Raw genomic sequence first — 23,322 nt, 5'->3', positions numbered from 1 at the left:
AATATGTCGGTTTTGATTTTAAAATCTGAACTATTCAGTACAAAATGTTAAAAAAACTTATGAAACATTTTATTTGATTGCGGCCCGCGACTGTTATTTATATCATTCAAGTGGCCCACGAAATAGTATCAAATCACTCAAGTTGCTCGCACTCTCCGAAAGATTGAACGCACCATTGGGGAGTTTCTTCGATATCACAGGACCAACAAAATTTAATCTACATCTCGTATATTCGGTTTCAATTTTAATTGAGATGAGTTTATTATGATTCCTTGTCGAATGGTTATGTTCGGAGTTCATACAATGATATTTTTATATTTGTTCATTTTAATTCACTGGAACATGATTTGTGCATATCTTGAAGGTAGGGCCGTAGCGTGCCTTATCGGGCCCCGAGGCAGACTTTTTCTTGAAGGCCCCTTGAAAGGGTTATTATTATGCAAAATGAATGAATATTTTTCTGGGAAGGGGGAGCTCCGGTTGCCCCTGCCTAGTTACGGCCCCGCTTGAAGGTATAAATACAATCAGTAAGGACATTCCACATGTGTTAAGTGTGATTAGTTTGAAGGTTTTAACAACTGACTGTTGTGAAGTGTGAAGATGAATTTTTGGAAATAGAAAATTCAACTGCCTTTGCGGGGAATCGAACCCACGTCCTTTCACTTTCCGGGTGAACCCACTAGACTACAAATGCAACGAATCTCAATCTTTCCTTGGAGCTCGTGTGCACTGAAAGGGCCCGTACATGGATGGCCGGACCAGACTCGGGCCAAGCTCACAGTGATTAGTTTGGTTGTAAGAACTTGATCTCAGCTCTGAAGAGTTTCAAGAATCATCGTTGAATTCTGTGAAAGCGATCAAGGCTGTATTTAGAATTACCCCACAAACAAAAATGCAGTAATTAATGCGAGATTGGACATACGAGCGATAAAGCATTAAAAAAAATTTTTGTTATGGTACAACAGTCCAAATATTTTTCTGAGTTTGACGCATCATTGCATACTGTTCATTGACTAGCATTCAAAAAAGCTATCTATTATGAACCGAAACTATCACATTTAATCTTGGAATTTTGTGAAACCCGATGAGAAAATAATTTGCTGCTCTCTAACAGTATTTTCCAACCTTTTTGATGTCATGGACCCCCTGTAGTGAAAGCCAATGCTCCGCGGACACCATCGCGAAAGTCAATTTTGAGTCGCCGCCCCTATAGAAACTCCAATGTTTTTTATAATTTGCATGTCATAAAAAATTGAAATAATACACTGCAATTATACACAGCACTGAATGTTTGATTTCTCAGTACTGTCATCTATATTTCAGAAGTGAAGCGAGTGATGTGTTATGATTGAATTAAATTTGTATTGTTTGTAAGTCTGTTGCTCTCTGTGGCGAGACTTTTCAAAGGGGAGATCGTCTCGCATTCGCGCCTTGAACTTGGCAACCACAGAAAACAAACTGTGGCGAAAGTGGGGTTCGAACCCGGTAGCTCGCGACGCTAGTCCGTCACTATGACCACTCGACCACCACAGCGGCAAGGACCTAGACCATACATGCTCAATCTGCGGCCCTCTGAGACCTCAGATGTGGCCCGCGATCTAATAACTAGTCGTGAATCATTTTATTTGATTGTGGCCCGCGACCGTTAATTCTTCATAACGTTGAGCACCTCTGCTCTAGATTAAAGGCTCAAGGGTAATTTTTTTTTATTCAAAATTTCCTAGAAAATAAAACAATCTAGAAAGACTAATCCTGCCGCGGCCCGGAGACCTCATGTGCATAGGGGGCTTCATAACTATGAAATTCGGCACTATGATTTTCGAGAGTGCAGAATATCATAGGCCTTTCAATACGTGAATTGATTTACAGGCACTTTCAGCTAGGTGGGGCCCCTGGATATTATTTTTTCCGGAACGCATGGTGCTCCCAAGACGATTCTGATAAGTGGGCCTTAAAAGTCCTGGCTAACAGAAGAAGAGAGCTAAAAATTGGCTTAAGGAGCCTTGTTTGTATGTGTGTTTGTTAATGAGGAGTACAATTGATATTTTTCCTTTGGCAAATCTATAATTTGATGAAATTATTGAGTGGTTAAAGTCAAACCAAATACGTAGTGGATGAATTTGATGTTTTTTAACAGTCCATCATATTTTACGAACCGGTGCGGCTTCACCTGTTTTTAGAATGCACAAGTCCAGCCCTGCATTTAATAATCAATCAGATCAAAGCCAACGTAACACCCACTTGTAAGTTGTACGTAGTAAAACTACAAATTTGTTTTTTATATTTAATTCTGGTATTTCTGAGCGAGATTATTGCACTGATTGTATGTAATTGACGATTGTGCGTGTGGTTTATGGCTGTTGCCGTGTTGTCCTTCACACCCCTCTTCTCTGTCTTCCATGCAAGTGAACACTTGGCAAAGAATCTGAGTGCAAAATAAGAACAACAAACACATTGTTGCGTCTTTTCCCAAAAGGACATGCCGTAAGAAGGTCGGCAACTAATCATAGGAGATGTAACATTTATGTCTTTGTAGCGGATGTCTCTAGTTGAGTGACTAATTGTAGTTTTATCCCAATGGGAGAGAATCTTTTGTTAACATATACGCCTACTAATTTACACCCAGGCAGAAGCATTAATGGCATGTTTATAATAGTCCAAATTAAAGCTTTATCGCAAAAACCAAGTTGTAATTCTTACGACTTGAACATTTACAGATGCCAGGTTGACACCAACTATACTTGGTTGTTAGCTCTGACTGAGAAAATAGTCCACTTGAAATTTTCAAAGCCCAGATACATGATGGGTATGAAATCTACATAGTATAGAACCTACCATGACGTGCCAAAATCAATAGCATGATAGTCAAAGTTTTTATGTCACATCCTGATAGACAGTTAGCCCACAGGAATTGTCTAGGGCTATGGTTGACAAATATAATAACTGCTGAACGCCAACTGTTGATCAACAACATAACTTACAACCGTCTATCAAACATATTCATATATGAAACAATGTCGACTTATTTACCCTATGAGAACCACTAAATTAAAATCCGAAGTAAGCCGTTGATTTTCATTTTCTTTGATCCCCAACTATTTCCAAAAATTAAGCATAGGCCTCTCAAGATTCCCACAATTTTTTTTAATGTAAAGTATTGAAATGTATATGAATGAGATTCAGTTCATTGCCATGACCCGCCATTTTTTTTTCAGGAAGTTGAGAGATGGGTTCACACACAATACCGAGCTATTGAACGCATGAGAATTTTCTTGGTGGAGTTATGGCACTGAAGGGTTATAAAAGGTGGAGAGAATATATATTTTAACTTACAGAGAGAGGGACCACATATTCCCGAGTACATCATTGAAACAGCTGGTTGTTTCATCTCGCCGGTTGGGGGTTTTTATATTCAGGGACAATGTACCCAGGGGCACGGGGTGCTTTGAATTGGATTTTTCGTTCGATAAATGGGTTAAGGCAGGAAATGGGGTCGTTCACCCCATTCATCACTTGAAAAAAAAACGGCAAGGCACTAGGCCAGTGGTTCTCAATCGGGGAGGCCCAGGATATTCCAGGGGGCCATGGAGGAAAATATCGCAAAAGGGGAGCCATGACTGCTGATAAGGGGGCCATGAGGAAATTTATTAAAAGAGTGGCCAAAAAAATTTAATTTCAAACAAAATGCATAGAACATATTTTTTCGTAATTTTTCCTCTATTTAAGTAACCTTAACATAAAGATTTGATTGATTTTTGATTGGTTGGAAAGATATTTCAATGTCGAGCATAAGGATTTGAGTAGTTGAAAGATGAAATTTAGCACTTGAAATATCAAAAATTTTAAGAGTTTCACGAAAACAAGCACAATGATTTTTTTGCGTGTGTGTAACCAATTTCTCATAAGTAGGGCTCTGATTTTTACCTAAAGATGAAACGTCGTTGCTGATAAACTATTAGCTACTACGTTTCTTCTTTAGGTCATAAAAATCAGAGCCCTTGTCATATTGTGTTATCAATAATTATAAGGTTTCGAGATGAATGTATATATGCATACAGTGTCACTTTATTGACAGTGATTTTGACAGTAACATTTATTTGAAGACAACCAACCAAAAAACAACGTTAAATGCGGATAAAACGGTTTGTTGGCGTCAGAAGAGACGGGGCAACAACTTTGTAATTGGGTTTTTGAGTACACGGTGCCCGTGTAAAAAGTTAACATTTTTATTTTAATAACTATACACCCCCTTGCAACATGAATGGCATATCTGAGTACTACACGTTATTTGGATAATTTTTCTAATTGAAAGTATTCCTGTGTGTAGGGTGAATGCGGTTTGCCAGTAAAGTAAAATACCAGACGTCTTGTTACCTATGCACCCTGTACATTACATAATTACATATAGTAGTGTCTGTTATGTGAAATATTGTGCTGTGTTTAAAACAACTCACGCGTTGCTTCGTTCGCCTGTGGGAGAGAGGTCACATTATGAACCGAAAAGCCACTTGGAGATAGCTTGTCATTCAGTGAGACATCAGATTTTCACGATGAATGTAAATCTCGCCGTACGAATTTATATATATATAATCAATAAACCGATAATTTTCTGTTTTGAAATCTGATTATTTATAATTTCTGATTTGTTTGAAATTCTGATTCACCCAAATTCAAATTTACCCAAGAAAAACTAATTTGTAAATAATTCAAACTTCATCCTGTACAGTAACTTGATGACATTATGCCGTCTTCAAGCGCAATGTTTACATTGATTTAAAATAATTTATTATATATTTTTTTACTGTGTTGTATTATGTTTATTTGGCTTTTCCGTTATTTTCATAAATTAAAATTCAAACACATATTTATACTTCCAACAATATTTGAACAATTGTCTTTTAACGGGAAAACGGGGGGGGGGGAAGGGTTGGAAATTGATCATGGTCGCAAGGGGGCTACAGGAATGAGAAATGGTTGAAAGGGGGCCATGGGCAAAAAAAGGTTGAGAACCGCTGCACTAGGCGTCTAGTTGATGTGCATGTTACTCAAAACAACTAGAGCTAGAGCCGTTCTTGATGATAACAGAAATGCAGGTGTTCAGTATCATATCAGTAGATGAGCAACACTATTCTGAGTTGTATCACTTTGAAATCGGTGGTGCTATATAGCCTGAGAACCCTAAAGTATTAGATAAAATATTTTCTTTCAAAAATGTTTTAGAGAAATGTGTCTCTTTATGGCTTTTGACGGTACTTCTGGGTAGCTTATGCATCAGAATAAGAAATAAAATCTCTGAGTCGAGTTGTTTGTTGTTTTTGTCACAAATAACAGAATTAGTACTTACAGGTACCATGGGTCTGAGATGGAGACAAACATCCAGAACTCATCTCCCCCCCCCCAAAATACAAGTTTAGTATATCAAGATATGCACATCAAGGAGAGCAGCAATGGTTACTGTTAAGTACCTTGTTGCTTCCGCTTCTTCCTGGTGTGTGCTGCAGAGAGGTTGAGTATGTACGAGGGGTTACGTGGGGTTCAAATCTGGGGTTCAGCTTTTTGGAAGACGAGTTCGTTGACCTTCTAAAATTTCACCCAGCAATTGCACTCTCGTCCTATCCCCCTCGGTATGAAAGGGGGTGGTGATGGTGGTACAAGTGAGGACAAAAACAGATGCACGTCGGGGATTCTTTCCCGAATAGAATGCACTTGTGAAACTGAAATCCAACCAGGTTGATTTGGGAAACGAAAATGTAGGAATTGATGGCGTTAAATCAAAATTAAAAACTATCAAAGGTTTTAGCTAGACTCTCTTGTTTAGTGGTAATTTGTGTAATTTGTGTAAGTGAAACGTGGATAAGATCGAATAGGCTATGTAAGAAGGCATTTCAAACGCACACAAAACGCTTCCGAAAGTAAAAATGAATCGTCAATGTATTTGTGTACAAAGATCTTTTGCGACCTTGATTTGTTTTTCCGGATACGCAACAACGCGAAGGGATCGTTTTCTTTAGGGCATCGTAACTTTTCAAAATAGGTATTTGTGTTAGTACAACGCTTCTTTTTTTACCACGAATGAACCGGTTTCGTGTGTATCTGCCCACCCTAGTGAAACAAATACCATCCATGTTTACGCGTGAAGAAAGAATGCTCTCGATTAATGCCGTATAATCGGCATCAAGTTAAATCTCGTGGATTAAGTTATACTTTTGGATAAGACTAAAAAAATTAAAAAAAGAACTAAGTTTTTACTTTTCTTCCACGAAGAAAAGAATCGGAAACAGATGCGATGTTTGCTTTTCAGAAGAATAAGCGCATTGACCCTGAAGTGGGAAACATTCCTTGGCGTATTATTTTGGCGACATATCTGGAGACGATATTCTAGGAATATTTTTGGCTCGACGTGAAAGAGACGATCGCAACCCTAGACGGGGTTCCGTTATACGTTGTGGCTGCCTGCGCCCATCCCCAAATACCGTTAGCCATTCATGAGCAGCAGCCCATAAGGGACCATATAAAAATTACGATATTTCCAGTATTGATCCGAATTTCTATGCTCGCGATTCGGAACTTGATAGAGCTCACTATAACAAACATTTTTTATATGACAATTCATAGATGCAAAGGACACATTTGCTGTAGGTTCTAATATCGATAGACTGGTGTGAAAACCTCATATCTCAATTTCTTTTTTCTCGAAAATAAGGTTTTTATGTACACAGTATCCCATCAACCAGACCAAGAACATCATCACTAATGAGCTTAGTGCCATGTATCGCTGAAATTGAAAACCTCGTAGTTCATACTAGCAGTGGCAGTGGTGTGTGTATATGTTTATACTTTTTGCTTCTGAAAAATTGAAGCAAAATGACTTGAGAAGTTCACACTAAGCCTCAGATATTCTATTTTAGGAACTGAGTACTGTGTAAAAACACAAGAACTGCAACATAAACTATTAAAAATTTCTTTTTCACAACGTTTTTCTCATAGCACTGTTTTTTTCTGAACATAGTTTAAAAATTGCATTTCTGTTTTTAAAATCCTGAAAATCAGTGTTATCTGAGAAAATAATTTTGAAGAGTGGATTTTAATCCTCTCCAAAATTCTGAGAGGTAGTTTTGTTAAAACAAGGGCATTTTTTCCATGAAAAACAGAGAAATGATTATTGGGGAAAAAATCCCTAGAAATTGAAGTAGTATTTTCAATCCTCAACGAAATTTGGAGGAGTAAAATTGAATTTTGGTGTGTGAATCACGCATCCAGATGCGTATTGGCGAACACTGCTGCAAACACATCCATCACATGCAAATCGTTAGGTTTCTGGGATTGATGTCCATTACGGGAAAAATTCTTAAGCATGCTAGCCCAAACATTTTCCTTCACCAGGGCTACTCTTAACAATTTCTGGGCTCACGGCCCAAAAATTTTTCAGAGCGCCCTCTGAAGTCCCCATCCCCATCATACGCAATGAATGTTCAGAAATGCTGAAAAATATACAACATAAAAATATGTGCACAAAAAAATATACTCTTCGATTTCGCCCCATTGTCCACCCGTTGAGACATCACTGCCCTCTACCTCAAAGAATGCGCTATGAATAATACATTGTGAATAAAGAACTAGTTGCAGTTATTTTATTGTTTCTACGTAATAGTATTCCAATATTACCCAAATAGCGCATAAACAAAACTCGATTTTTGTACTACTGAAGCATGTGTGTGAATGCACACACACACACACCACTTGTTCCAACACAAAATATGATTGTTTTAGTGTGCTAAAAGTTTAGAATCGCCCTGTATATTAACGAATCACGCTGCTTTTTTTTTTGGGGGGGGGGTAAATCGGAAAATAAAAAATTTGAAAGATATTTTGTTGCGGGGGGGGGGGTTCTTTTGTGTAGAGCACGTCTTCTATAAAAGATGATGGTGAATGGATGGAAAGCGAGCTGTGTGTTGGATCGATAGTGAAGTGAGGGTCAACGAACTTTTCCCGTTACAAGGTCGAATTTTCTCTGCCTTCTCTATCTTTATACACACAAACAGCACTTGCACTGAAGTGAAGGTTTCCCCAGCGCCACAGATTATAGATATATTTTTGTCATACATAAAACCACGTTGGTTCTATTTTTGTCGTATAAATGGAATAAATACGGATAAAAACGAGAAGAAAAACTCGTTAAAATTACCTTTGCTCTAACGGATTTTTGGTTCGGATCTTCGTTTGCCTCTGGATGGTACTTGTTTAATTAGACAGATGTTGACCCTGAAAAAAATTCTGGTGTTCTGAGTAAATATGTTCTGTCTCTTAGACTACCTTTTTTTATCGTTTATATTTGATGAATTCTTTATAAACATTTTTATATAAGAATAGTAGTTATATGAAAGAATAAGAGCTTATGCTTGAAAATATGGTGTGTGATAGTGTTTGGCCTAAAATGATTGAAATTGTGTTTGAATGAAAACGAACAGTTCTTAATTACCTTAAAAATTGATTGTGTGTGGACTTGCTTGACATAATACCACAAAAAAACCAACCAATATCAATGCATTTCATTGCAATATTCTGCAAACAATCTAGAAAAAAAACTCGGATTATCACATTTTAGCACTCAACTGAATCTTTCACATAATTTTGAAAATGGATCTCACAATATTTTCGTTTTGGAATTTCTTGCCTATTTATTGAGGATTTTCCAAAATCATCAGCGTTCGATGATAGTTGATTGATGAACGGGTTTAACATGAATGATGATGTTTGTATATTTTAAATCAGATTGTGATTGTGTGTGTGTAGTAAAATGAATAGTGCTTCTTTATTAAATAAATTTTAGATCTCATACAACGTTACTTCAGTAAAAATAATTTTTCCTCAATTTTCTACTGCGCGGTTTTTCGTATTGCATTGTGCGGATTTTTCTCGAACTTTATTTATGATCAGTGCTGTCTTATACACGATATAAGTTTAATCTTAATCATAATCTTCTTCTTTTTTTAAATAGGAGCCATGATCCTGTTTCCAAGGTGGTGTGATCTAACGATGACTCTGTTCCACCACCTGAAGCTGAAGCGACCCAGGATCAACAGTGACAGCAACATTCTGAGCATGTCCGGAACTAATATAGAGCGACAAGCCCAAGAGCCTACCAGCATCCAGGATGGTAAAATGAGGAAACCAAGTGTTTCTGAAGAAATCGTCGGCAACGGTAATAATACCAAACAAGATACTTATTGTGAACTAGAAGATCCACCAATTCTAGAAAGAAATCAGCAGTCATCGCCGGATGAGAGTGGTTCGTCAACGATGCCTCAATTAGAACGTCAGAACAGTGTTTTTGATGGTGGTGGTAAAAACAGTGAAAACAGAGAGGTTTTACCGTATTTGAGTCCTCAGTTTTGGCCACCGTCCAATACTTTGGCTTATCATCGTCACTTCAGTCCAGGAAATCAGGAAGAAGATGATGAAGAAGAAGATAGAAGTCCACCTCCTCTACTCATGGGAGATATTCATGGTAAGCAAAAGGCAATTTTAGAATTTATTTCCAGTCACATAGTAAAGATTCTGTGGAATAACTTTTTTCTTTTTTTAAAATAAATAGAATATTAATATTCTTAATAGTCTTACTTAATAGATTAGTAAAAAGAAGTTCATCATATGAATTTGTATCTCAACTCTATGTACTTTGCACTTCTCACTCCTTGAATAGATTTATCTTAAGCACCAATCTACTACTATTAAACCACACATGTACCTCGTCCATATTCCTCTGCGGAACTTCTAACGAACTGGTACATGTTGGAATGTGCGTGTCCATGCTGTGAACCTAACGTGAAGTTTGTTTCTGTGTAATGCTTGTTATAGTGCTGCCATCTACCACATATTTTTCGAACTATGAGTGAAGTGTAATGCTCGATTATTTTACCGTTGTAGGCATGTTTCTCTCTTCGGCGAGACTTTTTAATGGGGAGATCGGCCTCCATTCGCACCTCGAAGTTGGGAACCGCAGAAAACCAACTTCAGCCGACCACCACTGTGCCAAGCTGCTGAAACAAATACAGAACGGAAATCCTGTTGTTCATTTTTTCGGAAGATTGAGACTATAGTTTCGAATGAACTTTTTCTGTTGGCGCGTAGCGGGTCGCTGTATCATTACAAATACAAAGACCACAACAGGCAAAATGCCCAACGAGGTGGCTGAAAAGAGATGCTCATAAAAAATATGGACGCCAAATATATCTAAACTGTATCATAAATACAGCAACCCAATAAGAGCAATAAAAAAACAATAATTATGATAAAATATAAAATACACTGCATGTAAAAAAAATTTATGATTTTCTTATCTAAATACAAATACAACGCCACAACAGGCAAATTGCCCAACGAGGTGGCTGACTTAAGAACATCATGGATCCCCGAGCCATTTTTTGGAGGCCCTATCTACTACTACTACACCATACCCCCCCCCCCCGGAACCCCCCAACGAATCGGTACATGCAGGAATGTGCGTGTACGTGTAGTGAAACCTGACGTGAAGTTTTGTTGTTTCTCTGTAATGCTTGTTATGTGTAGTGCTGCCATCTGCCACTAGTTTTTTTTCTAACTATGAGTGAAGTGTTATGATTGAATGATTTATGGTTGTAGGACTGTTGCTCTCTCGATTGCAACCCAATGGATAGCTTCTCGATTTATCCCAATTATCCTATTTTTTTTAAAAAGAGTCAATCGAGTTAGAATTCACGACCTCCGAGGGTAAACTATTACATTTATTTACAATTTATTAGGGGCCATTCAAGTATTATGTCAGCAGATTTTTAGCCATTTTTGACCTCCCCCCCCTTTTTCAGCAAAATTTTGTCAACTCTGCCCCCTCTCCACACATATTGGGATCAGAAACAAACGTGGGGAAGGGGGAACGAGTCCCCTATGCCAACCTTCTCAGACAATCAAAAATTCATTCTTGATCCAAAAAAAAAATATTTTTGTAATTTAAATATCGGAGGAAAATACCTTTGTATGTTTATTTCCTATTTCTGTTAATTTGAATGCTATTTAAATGTAAGAATTAAAAATTTCTGTGCAAGAAATTCATTGTGACCCCCCCCCCCTAATCCTTTTGTGCCCCATCCAAAGGTTCATCCTACGTAGGCCTCTCATTAGATTTGCCTTTGAGAATATACATAGGGAGTCTGACCACCACCGTCTGACACTACTGTAGTGAACTTTGCTATGTATATATGGAGGTTATTTTTCACATGATTATAAACTAATCACACGATATTTTTAGCTTGTCTTTTAAGTTTAAAATTAGATGGCTTAAGCTAAGCATTAGTTAATTGTTTGGTATAGATTGCCGTTGCTGTAATTAGTGCGAAGTACCGAACAGTTATCTCTCGTCTTCTTCACCATGGTTTCTCTAAATTCCAGAGATGTTGATCACAGTCAATGGCAAGATGGTTGAATAAAAACAATGATTTGTTAGTATTAGATAAAATTAGAAGTAATTCCTTTCTATTTAGCTATCGATGCGATTAATGGAATTATTGTGGATGTGCCTGGTCTGCTAGTCAATGATTACAAATTTTTATTGCTAGTGCAAGGTTGGCCCACGCACCAAGCGTGATTAAGTATTTCAGAGGAATAGTAAATAAATACACCACATGCGTTTGCTTTTTTTAATATCCCACCTACGCACAAACCAGTTGCGATCACAGCTTTCCATCATGCAAGAAAATCATTTTCACGAGTAGTAGTTTTTTGCTTGTCCCGTAAATCACCGCAGCTCGTTTTCTCGTCCACATCATACAGGAGCATAGACGGTACAGAGGGTGACAATCCACCATTCGCGGTGGGAGGGCGAAAGTAAACAATTCTTCCCTCCAATCACCATGCACTCCGTCGGTGAATCATTCCCCATCTGTTCAAAGAGCATGTATCCGCTCATGTACGGGAGTCCAGCAAATCACTGAAGAACACATGTGACGCATTGAGGGAACACAGAACAGTTTAGCCGAACCCCCATAAATGAGACAAAACGGGGTGGGGTGGTTTGCAGAGGTCTACTGGAGAAGGAAGTCTATAAAAGACTTATCAGTAACGGGAAATGTTAGTTCAGGTGCCCACAAACTAGGGAAAGGTTTTTCTCATTTTTGGCAATCCCAGCAAAGTGCCATCAAGAATATTTCATATTTTTATAAGGAGTGATTGATGACGTCATCACTCAAACCCTCCTCCATCTGTCATGAAAAAGTCAGCGAAATCCCAAACCTCCTTCTCTCCTATCGATGCTGACGTAATACTTGAATGGCCCCTTAGAGAAAAAGTTCCTGTGACAACACAACCCGGAACTATCCCTTACCAATCGATACTTGTCTCCCCTTGTTGAAACAGTCGATTGACTGTGTATTAATTCGTGATTCATCTAATTTATCTCGCTTGCGAATTTAAAGACTTCGATCATATCCCCAGACACCTGCGCTCTTATAATGTAAACATATTCATAAAATCAAGCCTCTCTCCATAGCTTAACCCCCTTGTACAATCAAGAGCAACAATGGATCTTCTCTGCACTTCCTCAAACAAGTTTATGTCTTTTTCTGTAAGTATGATTTCCAAAACCTTACCGCATGCTCAAGTGCAGGACGAAGTAATCCTCGGAAAAGTGGCAGGATGACTTAACCTCTCCGCTTACAAACAATTAGCAAGAAATTCGGATGATCTCTGTTTGACGAATCGGCGATAAATATGATAACTTAGTTATAATGTAATGGCATGTTAGAAAAAGGAAAAAAATTGAAAAGTAAGAAAAAATACCAATGAAAGGAAAACAGTGTATCCTATACTCTCTCTCTCTCTTATCTCTATGAAGTATATTTCTCTTTTCACCCTCATCTCTCACCTACCTGTTCTCTTTCCCCCTCTTATATACATGTATTCAGTAGAGCCTATTTAACCTTAGAGTAGAAGAGTTATCTCCTCATGATGGAAGTAAAAAGAACTACTTTTTTTTCATACGGTTGCAGCAAAGTTTTGCGGTAGAACAAAAACAGATACACTTGTTTGAATTTATTCCCCTGGCATTTGGAAGCAATATTACGTTCTTGATCGTAAAGTGGTTAACGAGAAGGCGAAGAGACATTTTGAGAATGGAACCGCCTATTCTATATGTTTTTTTTACCACTGCTGAACAATGTTCACAAAACCTAAGCCGCTCGTCAAAGAGAATTCACAAATCGGTGATCCCAGTTGCATCCGGAGTGATACCACCATTCAATTCGTAAGTGAAACGTGAGTTGTTTGAACCAAAATGAGCGACCATGCATTTGTCAACGCTGCAAGTCATGGTCCAATCGTTAGCACATGCTGCAATCCTGTTTAACTTGGCCTGTCGCAACTCCCTATCGATTTGATTCCTGACTACCCAATTAGCTTCGTCGATACTCTGATCGAGTTTATCAGTAAAAAGTGAAAAAGTATGGGGCCGAGGACACTTCCTTGAGGGATTCCGCTTTTGACACCTGTCCAATCAGCGAATTCCCCGTTCATCATAAGCCGCTGTGACTTATCTCTTAACCATGATTCTATTTACTTCAACAAGTTACCCCAATCCCAATCTCATGTAAACGCTTGAAGACTTTACCGTGTTGGACTCGATCAAATGCCTTCTGAAAATCAAGGGAAACAATGTCGTTGTTTTTGCCCTTTCCCAAAGCCTTAGTCACGTGATCATAGAATTACAGTACATTATGTAATAACATTACATTATTCTCGTCTATCCACTTTACCAATTACCTTTCGATAATATTTTCAAAAATTTTCGAGAGAGAGCTCGTCAATCTCACTGGACGATAATTGGACACAGCTTCTCTACTACCCTTTTTAAATATCGGAACAACATTAGCAAGTTTCCTATCCCCTGCGCCGATACCCGCAGTAACACAATTCATTAGCACATTCCAGGGTTGGCAGGTTTTTGACGCATGGTAGTCTTTGACGGTTTAAACTGTCATGTCACAAACCTTCGTCAAAAACTGTCAAAAACCTTCGTCAAAACTGTCAAAAACTGTCAAAACCTCAAATATTGCTTTTCAATTTAAAAATTCCCGTTGAAAATACACACATTGATTGCATGTATTGTTTAAAGTGACTACGTTATAAAAATAATAAATACTTAATATGATTGTAAAATAATATTCTGCTGTCTACAGAATTATTTTGGACAAGATATGTATATTTTTTCTTATAAAATATACAATTTGAATAGAGCATAGCATAAATGCTGAAGGGAAAAAATTGTGGAATGATTCGATGTTCTTCAATTCAAGATGAGATTCTAAACCTTCCAAAATTTCTTCAATTGCTTATATATGTGTATTGATATAAACCATCTGCTGTACTCTTTTCATAACATATAGGTGTCTTCACCTAATTTATTGATGTGTTTATTCACTTTATCCCTACAAGCATGACATATTTTTTTGCCCTGGAATAGATTTTGTACAATTATATATTGCATTTATTTTCTGCGAAAAGTACAAGTTTACTATTCTTAAAAAACCTTTTGTTATTTTTTTCTTATGACATTTAAAAGGATTAAAGTATGCTTTCTGGTATGTTTCATACTTCTTTAAGAAAAAAGCTCTATGATGCTCACACACAGTAGATAAAAGTTCAGAACTCACTCCACTCCTCAAGATCAAAAGATTGATGTCTGATGGGTCCAATGATGTAATGGGTAATAAATTTTCCACTTTTACATAACACTTTTTATGACAGTCAGATCCAGTTTCTTTTCCAACACTACAAATTTCAAGAAGTGCCTTTTCTGACATTTTACTTTGAAGTCCAAAATGATGATATAAAATATTTAGCTCAAATGGAAATTGGGTTATCATAAGAAAAATTTGCTAACCCTGGAGTAGGCTACTCTATGGAGCACATTCTCTGTCTTCAGCAAGATCATAATTGAGACTTGCATCATTTTTATGTGGGGGCAGTTGGGTTCTAAAGCTTTTGTTTTAGTTTTCTCCATGAAGCAGCAGCAGTGACTTTATCATCACCTGCTGGGATGATAAAGTCTTATAATCAAATAAGACACCAGCTGCCCTCTAAAAGACAAAGACCAGTGTGTCATAGTTTATTTCTTCACAGACACTATCATTATTTTTATGACCATCATCACAACAAGAAACATCACATCTAATATATCACCACCAGGCATTATATACATTAGGTTTTAATTCTACTCTTTTCCATCTGCCTCAGCTACAACAATCAGCTATGCAAATAATATTTCATACGGTTAATAAGGATGGTAAAAGCAACAAAAATAAAAACAAAATTATCAAAATCTGTGACCATGGATTTCATGGCTGGGTGATTTAACATGGAATGACCCTTAGATACCTGCTGATAAAAGAAATTATTGAACAGCAACTTAAGAAAATCTCTCTCACATTGATCTGTAGCCGATAAGTTCTCTTAATCGATACCCGGATGATTAAAACCCTCATGTGCGAAATTTATTCATGAAGCTTGGAGATGTAGTTTGGACGCTTGTTGTTTCCAAGCTCACCCCATGTAGTTTCAATATCACGTCTCTGTACGTTACACTCTCTAGCCTTCAAATATGATTTCACGTAAATCAAGACTCCAACCCCTCTCCCCTTCCTATCAGATCTATTTCTTAAAAAATATCGTATCCTCAGATGTGTAAGAAGGATTCAGCCCTATTATTGACTAGTTCAGTTTAAATGGTAAATTTGTTACGTTTTGTGTGTTAAAGTAATTTGGATTGTTCGGCCGTCATTACCTCGACGTTTCTTCCAAGTAGTTTCGATGTTTCTTCCAGAAGACATCTTCAGGAGTTATACGATGCTTTACGGAATAAGAAGTTGATTCAATGTTTATGACGGGTCCCTCTTATGATTATTTACACTTCTCTCTCGCTTAGCTTGCACTGCTTGATTGAATCAACTTACTTGAGTTATTCGATTGATTGCTGCCAGTATTGTTGATTTCCTGGTTGAGCTAAGGCGAGATTTTTGTTTCTGAGTTTTAGTGTAGAACTAAAAGCGAAATCATTTAAAGTAGAATCTAATTAGGGGAATTAGGTTCTCACTGAAAGAAACAGATTTTCCTGAGCATTAGTCCAATGCCCATTAGTTCCCCTACACCAAGGGGAAAAATTAGCTAATGTTGAGTGATTATATGAAAACTTGAGCAAACTCGTTTCGATCAGAAGTGTCATGAACAGAAAACTAAACTGACAAGGAAAGGGTCGGAAGGTGTCATCCTGAAAAAGCTTTGAAAAAATTAACACTAATTCTATTTTAGAGAGATATAGATGGCTTCTTTCTCAGCCGGAGATATCAAGGAAACAATTATTTTCCGGATATTATGCTGAGGTAAGCTCGGAAAGAAAAGTCATCACGTCTCCGCCGGGACTCGAACCCCGGCCCTCTTGCATACCGGGCAAGCATGCTACCATCTACACCACTGGAGACACATGACTCTGCCTTCCTAATTTCACGCACTGTGTCGTGAGGCGCTGAAATAGAGGCAGTAGTAGCCTCTCTTAACTTCCTGACTTCCAGGGGGCCATTTCCTGAAGTTAAGAGAGGCTACTAATGCCTCTACTTCAGCGCCTCACGACACAGTGCGTGAAATTAGGAAGGCCGAGTCATGTGTCTCCAGTGGTGTAGATGGTAGCATGCTTTCCCGGTATGCAAGAGGGCCTGGGTTCGAGTCCCGGCAGAGACGTGATGACTTTTCTTTCCGAGCTTACCTCAGCATAATATCCGGAAAATAATTGTTTCCTTGACTAATTCTATTCATTTAAATACGCACAAAAATATAAAAATATCCGGCGGAATTACTATGGGTCATTCAAATTTTAAATATTAATATTTTGAATGCCAATTACAGGCCAAGAATGAAATTAAAAATCTCAAAATCCCACAACCCTAGAGTCTTATACAACATATGATTAGGTACAGCACAGATAGAGAAAAAAAGAGAAATATATATACAGCGGAACCTCGTGTTTATACGTCGCTCGGTATATGGTTACGCGACTTTCACGTTTATACGTTTGGCGTAACTGAAGAACAGACAAGACCCGGACTCTGTCCCTTGATAGATATAAGCCAACGACGTTTAGCTTCCGCCGAAATATGTTTCTATATACATTTTAATGTTAAAATAATTTATTCATTCGCCGCAAAACCTCAATTACTCGACGTTTTCACTTCGACTCGCCCACCGAATCTTTTGAAAAAACGTCCATCGAACGCGCACAATTTTTATGCCGTGAAAACGCTTGCTGCAACAGTTCTTGCATATTGTCACCGCAATAGCCATGAATTTTAGGATGATTGCTGACATGTACGAAAATGGTCAGTGAGGTAGCTGATGGTCATTTAGAGTGGACTCTTGAATGATTTGTTTATTGCTTGTTTCTGAGAATACGCAGACGCAGAAACAGTCGGAAAGAAACGGGTTTCAATTGTTTTCTCAGCCACCTCGTTGGGCATTTTGCCTGTTGTGGCGTTGTATTTGTATTTGTATTTTTTTTGACGGTCATATGCCCTTTCAGAATTTTTCTTCTCCCAATGTTTTCAGCGTTATCCTCAAAGGGTAAGAAAGTCCACACATTGTGAGCATTTGGAGGATACACAGGTCAGCCAATAAGAAACACATACACAATAAGTTCTTTCGATCGTTTCCTGTGGAATTTTCTTTCTTTGAGGTAGGTGCTTTGCTTGCTGGCTGTGTCAAATCCGTCGTTCATAATGTCGACAAAATGAAAAGTGTTTTCTTTAAAAAAAAATAACTGGAAATTTTGGAAGAATTCAACAAGCATTTTAAATTCATGACAAAAGTCGATCTTGCAAAACAGTTGAATATCCCTGTGGCAACTTTGAAAACGATTATAAAGGAGAGAAACAAAACCAAAGACCAAAAAGTTGCAAATCATCTACTGCCAAAAAAATGAGAAAGATGGGAAATTTTCCCAAGTCGATTAGATTTTGTTGCAATTTTTTACCCAATGTCGTACCGCAAATGTATAATGTGTGTGTGTGTGTTCCACTAAATTTCATTTCTTTAAGTGATTTGAAATGCGCGGTTTAATTATTTTTCCCTGAAGTGTTATTGAAATACTTTTTTATAAGAGTTGGGCAATTAAACACATTGAATTTTATAATATTTTGTAAGCCTGTGTGTGCATGTGTGGCGGGGGGGGGGGGGAAGAGAAGTCATTTTCTTTAAAATGTCTCAGGTTAAAAGACACATTAATAGAACGTTTTGGCTCCGCCCCTTGAACGTTGTATAAACGAGGTTCCACTGTTACTGCAGAGAGTTTCTACGGGGAGGGGAGGGGAGGAAGCTGAAAAAAAAAATTTCATAGCTCGAGAGGCGATAAGTAGCCAACTTGTAATTTTTTTGCAGCTTCAATAAGTGAACTCCACCGCTGATTTTTTTTGTTTATATGTGCTTCTGGGAGAGATGAATGTACTTTTTAATTTTTTCAAAATGTTTTGAGGGTGACACCTTCCGACTCTTTCCTTGTGAGTTGAATGTCATGATGAAATTGCTTTGAATACGCATACGCTGTGGTGATTTTTTCGATGCAAAATCTATTATCGCATCTCATTTTACATTTGCGTGCATGTGCTATGGCTATTGTTTATTAATTCATAAGCACGGTCTTTGTGAAGTCTACGGTGAGAAATTTTCATAAACTGATTGATTTAACCCCTTCGCTTATACAAGAAATCGGCAAAGAAATTCGGATGATTTCTATTTGACGAATGGGTGATAAATAGGGTAACCTTATCGTAACCTAACCGCACGTTAGAAAAACGGAAAGAAGTTGAAGGAAAAAGTAGAAGAAAAAACAAATGCCAGGAAAACAGTATAATAGATAAGTATAGATGACAGAGAGAGAGAGAGTAGGTATACAAAGTAGATTTCTCTTTTCACCCTCACCCTGCGTGTTCTCATTTGCTCTTACATGTATATAGTAGAAGAATACATCATATGCGGGGAAAATCACACTAATAGTTGTATAGAAATAAGGAAGGTAAAAAGAACAACTTCCTAGAGTTACAAGAAAGCCTCGCAGAGAAGAGTGGAAAGAAAACAGAGACAGCTTGTTTGAGTTTATTCCACAGGCTTTTGCAAGCAATATTATGTCCTTGATCATGAAGTGCTTAAACTGAAATTTTTACTACAAATGAATATGATGTCATCTAACTGTCCAGAGACGGCTATCTGTAGAAGGATGACAATTCCACGTCGACTCCGATCCCGTATTCGTTAATATGCCCACCGTTTTAATAGACGAAATGTTTGGAAGTCAAATCATCGTTTAACCATGCCTTTTAACTCAGAATCATTTTTTACTTTTACATCAGTCATTAAAACTTGGACTGTCGTACAATTTTTGCTACTTTGGTTCAATTTTTTATAGAAGCCCTTCGTATAAAGTAACGAAAATTTGAGTATTTGGAATGTATTGTTTAATTTTTTCTGCCTGAGATAAAAGATAACAATGAAAAAAAAATTAGTACCATAAAATAGGCCAGTAAAATTAGTAGTTTCATACAGATAGTTATCAGTACTAAACTTTACACCACTTCACCAGTCAGGCACCGAAGTACAACCAGGTGCGTTACACATTCAAGCCTACTTTTTTCTATGAACAGTAAACGTTCTAGAAAATAAACATTTTCCGCCTTTTCATGCGAAAATTTGTTCACTTTGCTCCTGCGGATGTCTACAATTCTAGTGAACGAAACGTCGACTGAAAGCTTACAAATAATACGGCAAAAAACGCCGAAAAGCAAAAGAAAAACAGCCGTAAAAGCCTTATATGTTTCATTAATAAATTCTGTATTTATTTTTGGATTTTATTGCCATTTTTGCATATTAATAATCATCCAATCATGCTTTATTAGAATTACATTTACATCCATTCTGCAAATAAAGTTACTTAATGGTTTGGATAGTACGACATATATACAGTATTAGTGAAAGGGTTTTGTCTCCTAATTATCACAGGCTATGCAAAAGCCAATAGCAGACTAATAGTACATAAAAAAATATAGTTTTTCGATTTTTCCTTCTAGTTTTAACACATTATTCACTGGTCACAAGTTAACTCATGTTTTTATATTAATACGTAGTCGGTGTGATGAGCAGTGAACGGCAATAAGAATCTAGATGCGTAATTCACGCATCAGAATTCAATTTTACTCCACCAAATTTCGTTGAAGAATATACTCCTTCAAATATTTGGTAATTTTTTTAATAGAGTGACTTCTCTGTTTTTCATAAAAAAATACCCTTATTCTTACAAAATTAGCCCTTAAAATTTTGGAGAGAAGAGTAAAATTACTCTTAAAAACTTATTTTTTCGGATAGCACTGGTGATGAGTGATTCATTTCTGTAAAAACCGGTCTTTAATATGCAAGCAAGAAAATGCTTATACTCGAATGTGCATAAAATAGTGCTTAGAATTGTTAGTGGCTTGTTTTGGAAAAAAAATACACGTATTTACATATATCGCGTATTTGCATATTCTATATACAATAAAACCTCACAACAACGATACTCTATATAACGATAAATCCCTCTAAAACAGTGTTCCTCAACATTTTTGAACCCAAGGACCAGTAAAATGTCTGAAACAACTCGACGGACCACTTGCGTCTCGAATCCCGGGACATTCCTATTCCTATATTTTTAGTGGTTCTGAATTTCTTTTTATACGTTTGTCCCATGTTTTATATTTTTTTAATCATTAAAAAAATATAAACATGATTTAATGATTTTTTAATGATTTTAAATTTATAATGTGAACAAAAATCGTTAATAGAGTTTTTATAACTTATGATAATTTTGGGTATAAATATAAATATTCATCTCGACAATTGGTGACTTCCCGTATTTTACAGTAATCGGGTCATTTGAATGTTTCAATATCAAATCTGTCTGCGGACAATAGGTTGAGAAACGCTGCTCTAAAACGATATTTTTTAGGATTGTGTGGAAATGCTTACAGGAAATGCTTGAGCTCCCCCTGTCGATAATTCCTCAGCGATATAACTTATTTTCTTGGTTCACAGAGTATCATTATATCGAGGTTCTAACTGTATTATCATTTAACAAATGAAAGATTCGTTGATATAAACGTGGGAATACTAGCAAATATTAGTTGTTAGAAAAAATTTTTCTAATAAGTTGATGATTTTATTTTGCATATGTATTTTCAGGTGCTGGTAGAGGCAAAACAATGGTATGGACCCAAAATGCTTCGAATAAAGTGAAAAATCGTTCCCGCGCTCCACCCACTTCCACTATCACAAGTCCGCCTAAATCCAAGCGATCTCCGTCACCAAATTCAATAACATCAATGTCTTCCCAGAATGTCATCACCGTAAATCAATTGCAAATAAGCCAGTCAACTGGAAAAGTCACAACAACCACTTCCTCATCGGTTGAGGCAGTTCCAGGAGGTACTCAGATGTTATATACTGTTTGTAGCTTTTCAATTTACATGCTAGTCTATTATTGGAAAAAAAATAGGAAACAATGGGAAAATACCGATGTGTCTTTGAATACGTGTCTATATAATCCACCTCAACATATTAAAGACTGAATTTTGAATAGTTCTTTGCTACAAGTATACAGATCTTCTTGTAAAACCGGGCAGAGAGATGTAAACTCAGAATTCGTTGTTTTATTTTTCTTATTCATTTCTTAATTTCATACTTAACAAATATTTTAGTCATATGATTGTGGTTTTCTTAACCATTCAATTTTACCCCATACGCATTGTAATGTACAAATCTTTTAGCGGGATGTGTGAAACCATTAACATGGTTTTACATTTTTTACAAGCAGTACATGTCTCGAAACCGGACTTTAAACTCGTGAAAGAGAAATTTACTAGATTGTGGTCTTAGAGAGGTTAAGAACCACTATTACATGAGGATTAAGTCTAGAAATCTGTAATGGCTAGATTCAGTAATGGCTAGATTGAGATATTCGTTGCCTTTATAGTGTAGTGGCATGGCCCCCACAAGGGGTGGGCTGACAAGGCTCCAGCCCTGGGGCCCGGGACGATTTTCACCATTTTTTTGCTTTTTCACGCTATAAATTCATCGTAAAGGGGCCCGTGAAAGTGTGGTTGGCGGGGGGGGGCCCCGCAAAAGATCCCAGCCTAGGGGCCCTGCTCTAGGATGTGGGGGCCATGTGTAGTGGTCTAGGGCGTTTACCCAGAAAGTGAAATTACGTGGGTTCGATTTCCCGCACACAAAGGCAGTTGAATTTTCTCTGTTTTCAAAATATATCTTCACATCAGCCAGCTGTTAAAAACCTTAGTATGGATAGCGGAGAGTGACATCATCCTCGGATAAGTCACCATATGGTGGCAATGGTTTGGCAACAGCCCAGTATGTTGGTAAACATGTATGTACGGCGGCTCATAATTTTTGTATTATTTTCAACTACATAGGGACTTTTCATAATATCAGGTGAGCTAAACCTTGAGTTAAACCTATGGAGTGACGATTTTTAAGTTAATGTGGTTAATTGAGGATTAGATGTGCTTAAAAAATAAAATGTAATTCATCGCATTACGACGTACGATATGAAAACAGTGAAACGACCATAAGACGAAAGTGCCGCCATCTATATAAAATTATTTGCACTAAAGAGTTTTCTCATCTGCAACAAATTTATCGTGTTTAATACAAGTTACAAATATGAACAAAGTGTGTGGTGTATGCGAAGGTGTAGTCATTGATGAAACTGAATTCTTTCACTGTACACAGTGCGAAGAGCTTATACATCCGGTGTGTGATGGAACAACGGAATCAGCTTTTCGAAAAATGTCGAAGAAAAAAAAAAGTGAATACGTCTGCAGACAATGTAACCAGAAACAACAAACAGATCAAGAAGCTATAGTACCAACTGACGAAAATATCACGTTAGTAGGGATGGAAAAAAATCGTTAAAAGAGTGAAACAGGAAATGAAAAATATCTTTGAGGCTGCCATAAATAATGTGATTCAACAACAAAATTCCCTAACAATAGAGATTCGAGAGGTTGTAAAGGCAATAGAATTCAATTCTAAACAGATGGAGGAATTTAGAGGAAAGATAGAAAATATGAAGCTGCTAGTGGAACAAGTACACAAGGAAAATGAAGAAATAAAACTTGAAAACACAAATCTCAAGCAGGAGGTGACAGAACTGAAATGTAGAATAAATGACTTGGAAACACGAAGTAGAATAAACAATATAGAAATTAGTGG

At 37.2% G+C, this 23,322-nt stretch overlaps 1 protein-coding gene across 5 annotated transcripts in view; it reads left to right on the top strand.

Annotated features, from left to right (window-relative positions):
• LOC149067624 (hormone receptor 4-like) overlaps nucleotides 1–23,322 on the top strand; it is a 189,066-nt gene that overhangs the window by 75,704 nt on the left and 90,040 nt on the right. For all 5 annotated transcript variants that reach the window (XM_089252433.1, XM_089252431.1, XM_089252430.1 and 2 more), the window contains 2 exons: nucleotides 8,999–9,508; nucleotides 21,277–21,519. In XM_089252433.1, the coding sequence (XP_089108559.1) occupies nucleotides 9,004–9,508; nucleotides 21,277–21,519 (748 nt within the window). In that variant the 5' untranslated portion in view covers nucleotides 8,999–9,003. The remainder of the gene's footprint in view (nucleotides 1–8,998; nucleotides 9,509–21,276; nucleotides 21,520–23,322) is intronic.

Source organism: Pholcus phalangioides, unplaced genomic scaffold (assembly GCF_987345545.1).
Source record: "Pholcus phalangioides strain wild (caught in Gottingen) unplaced genomic scaffold, Ppha-v1.0 ptg000029l_1, whole genome shotgun sequence".
In the NCBI taxonomy this organism is placed as follows: Eukaryota; Metazoa; Arthropoda; class Arachnida; order Araneae; family Pholcidae; genus Pholcus; species Pholcus phalangioides.
Note: the sequence above shows the minus strand (reverse complement) of the source record. Positions and strands in the feature narration are given on the sequence as shown.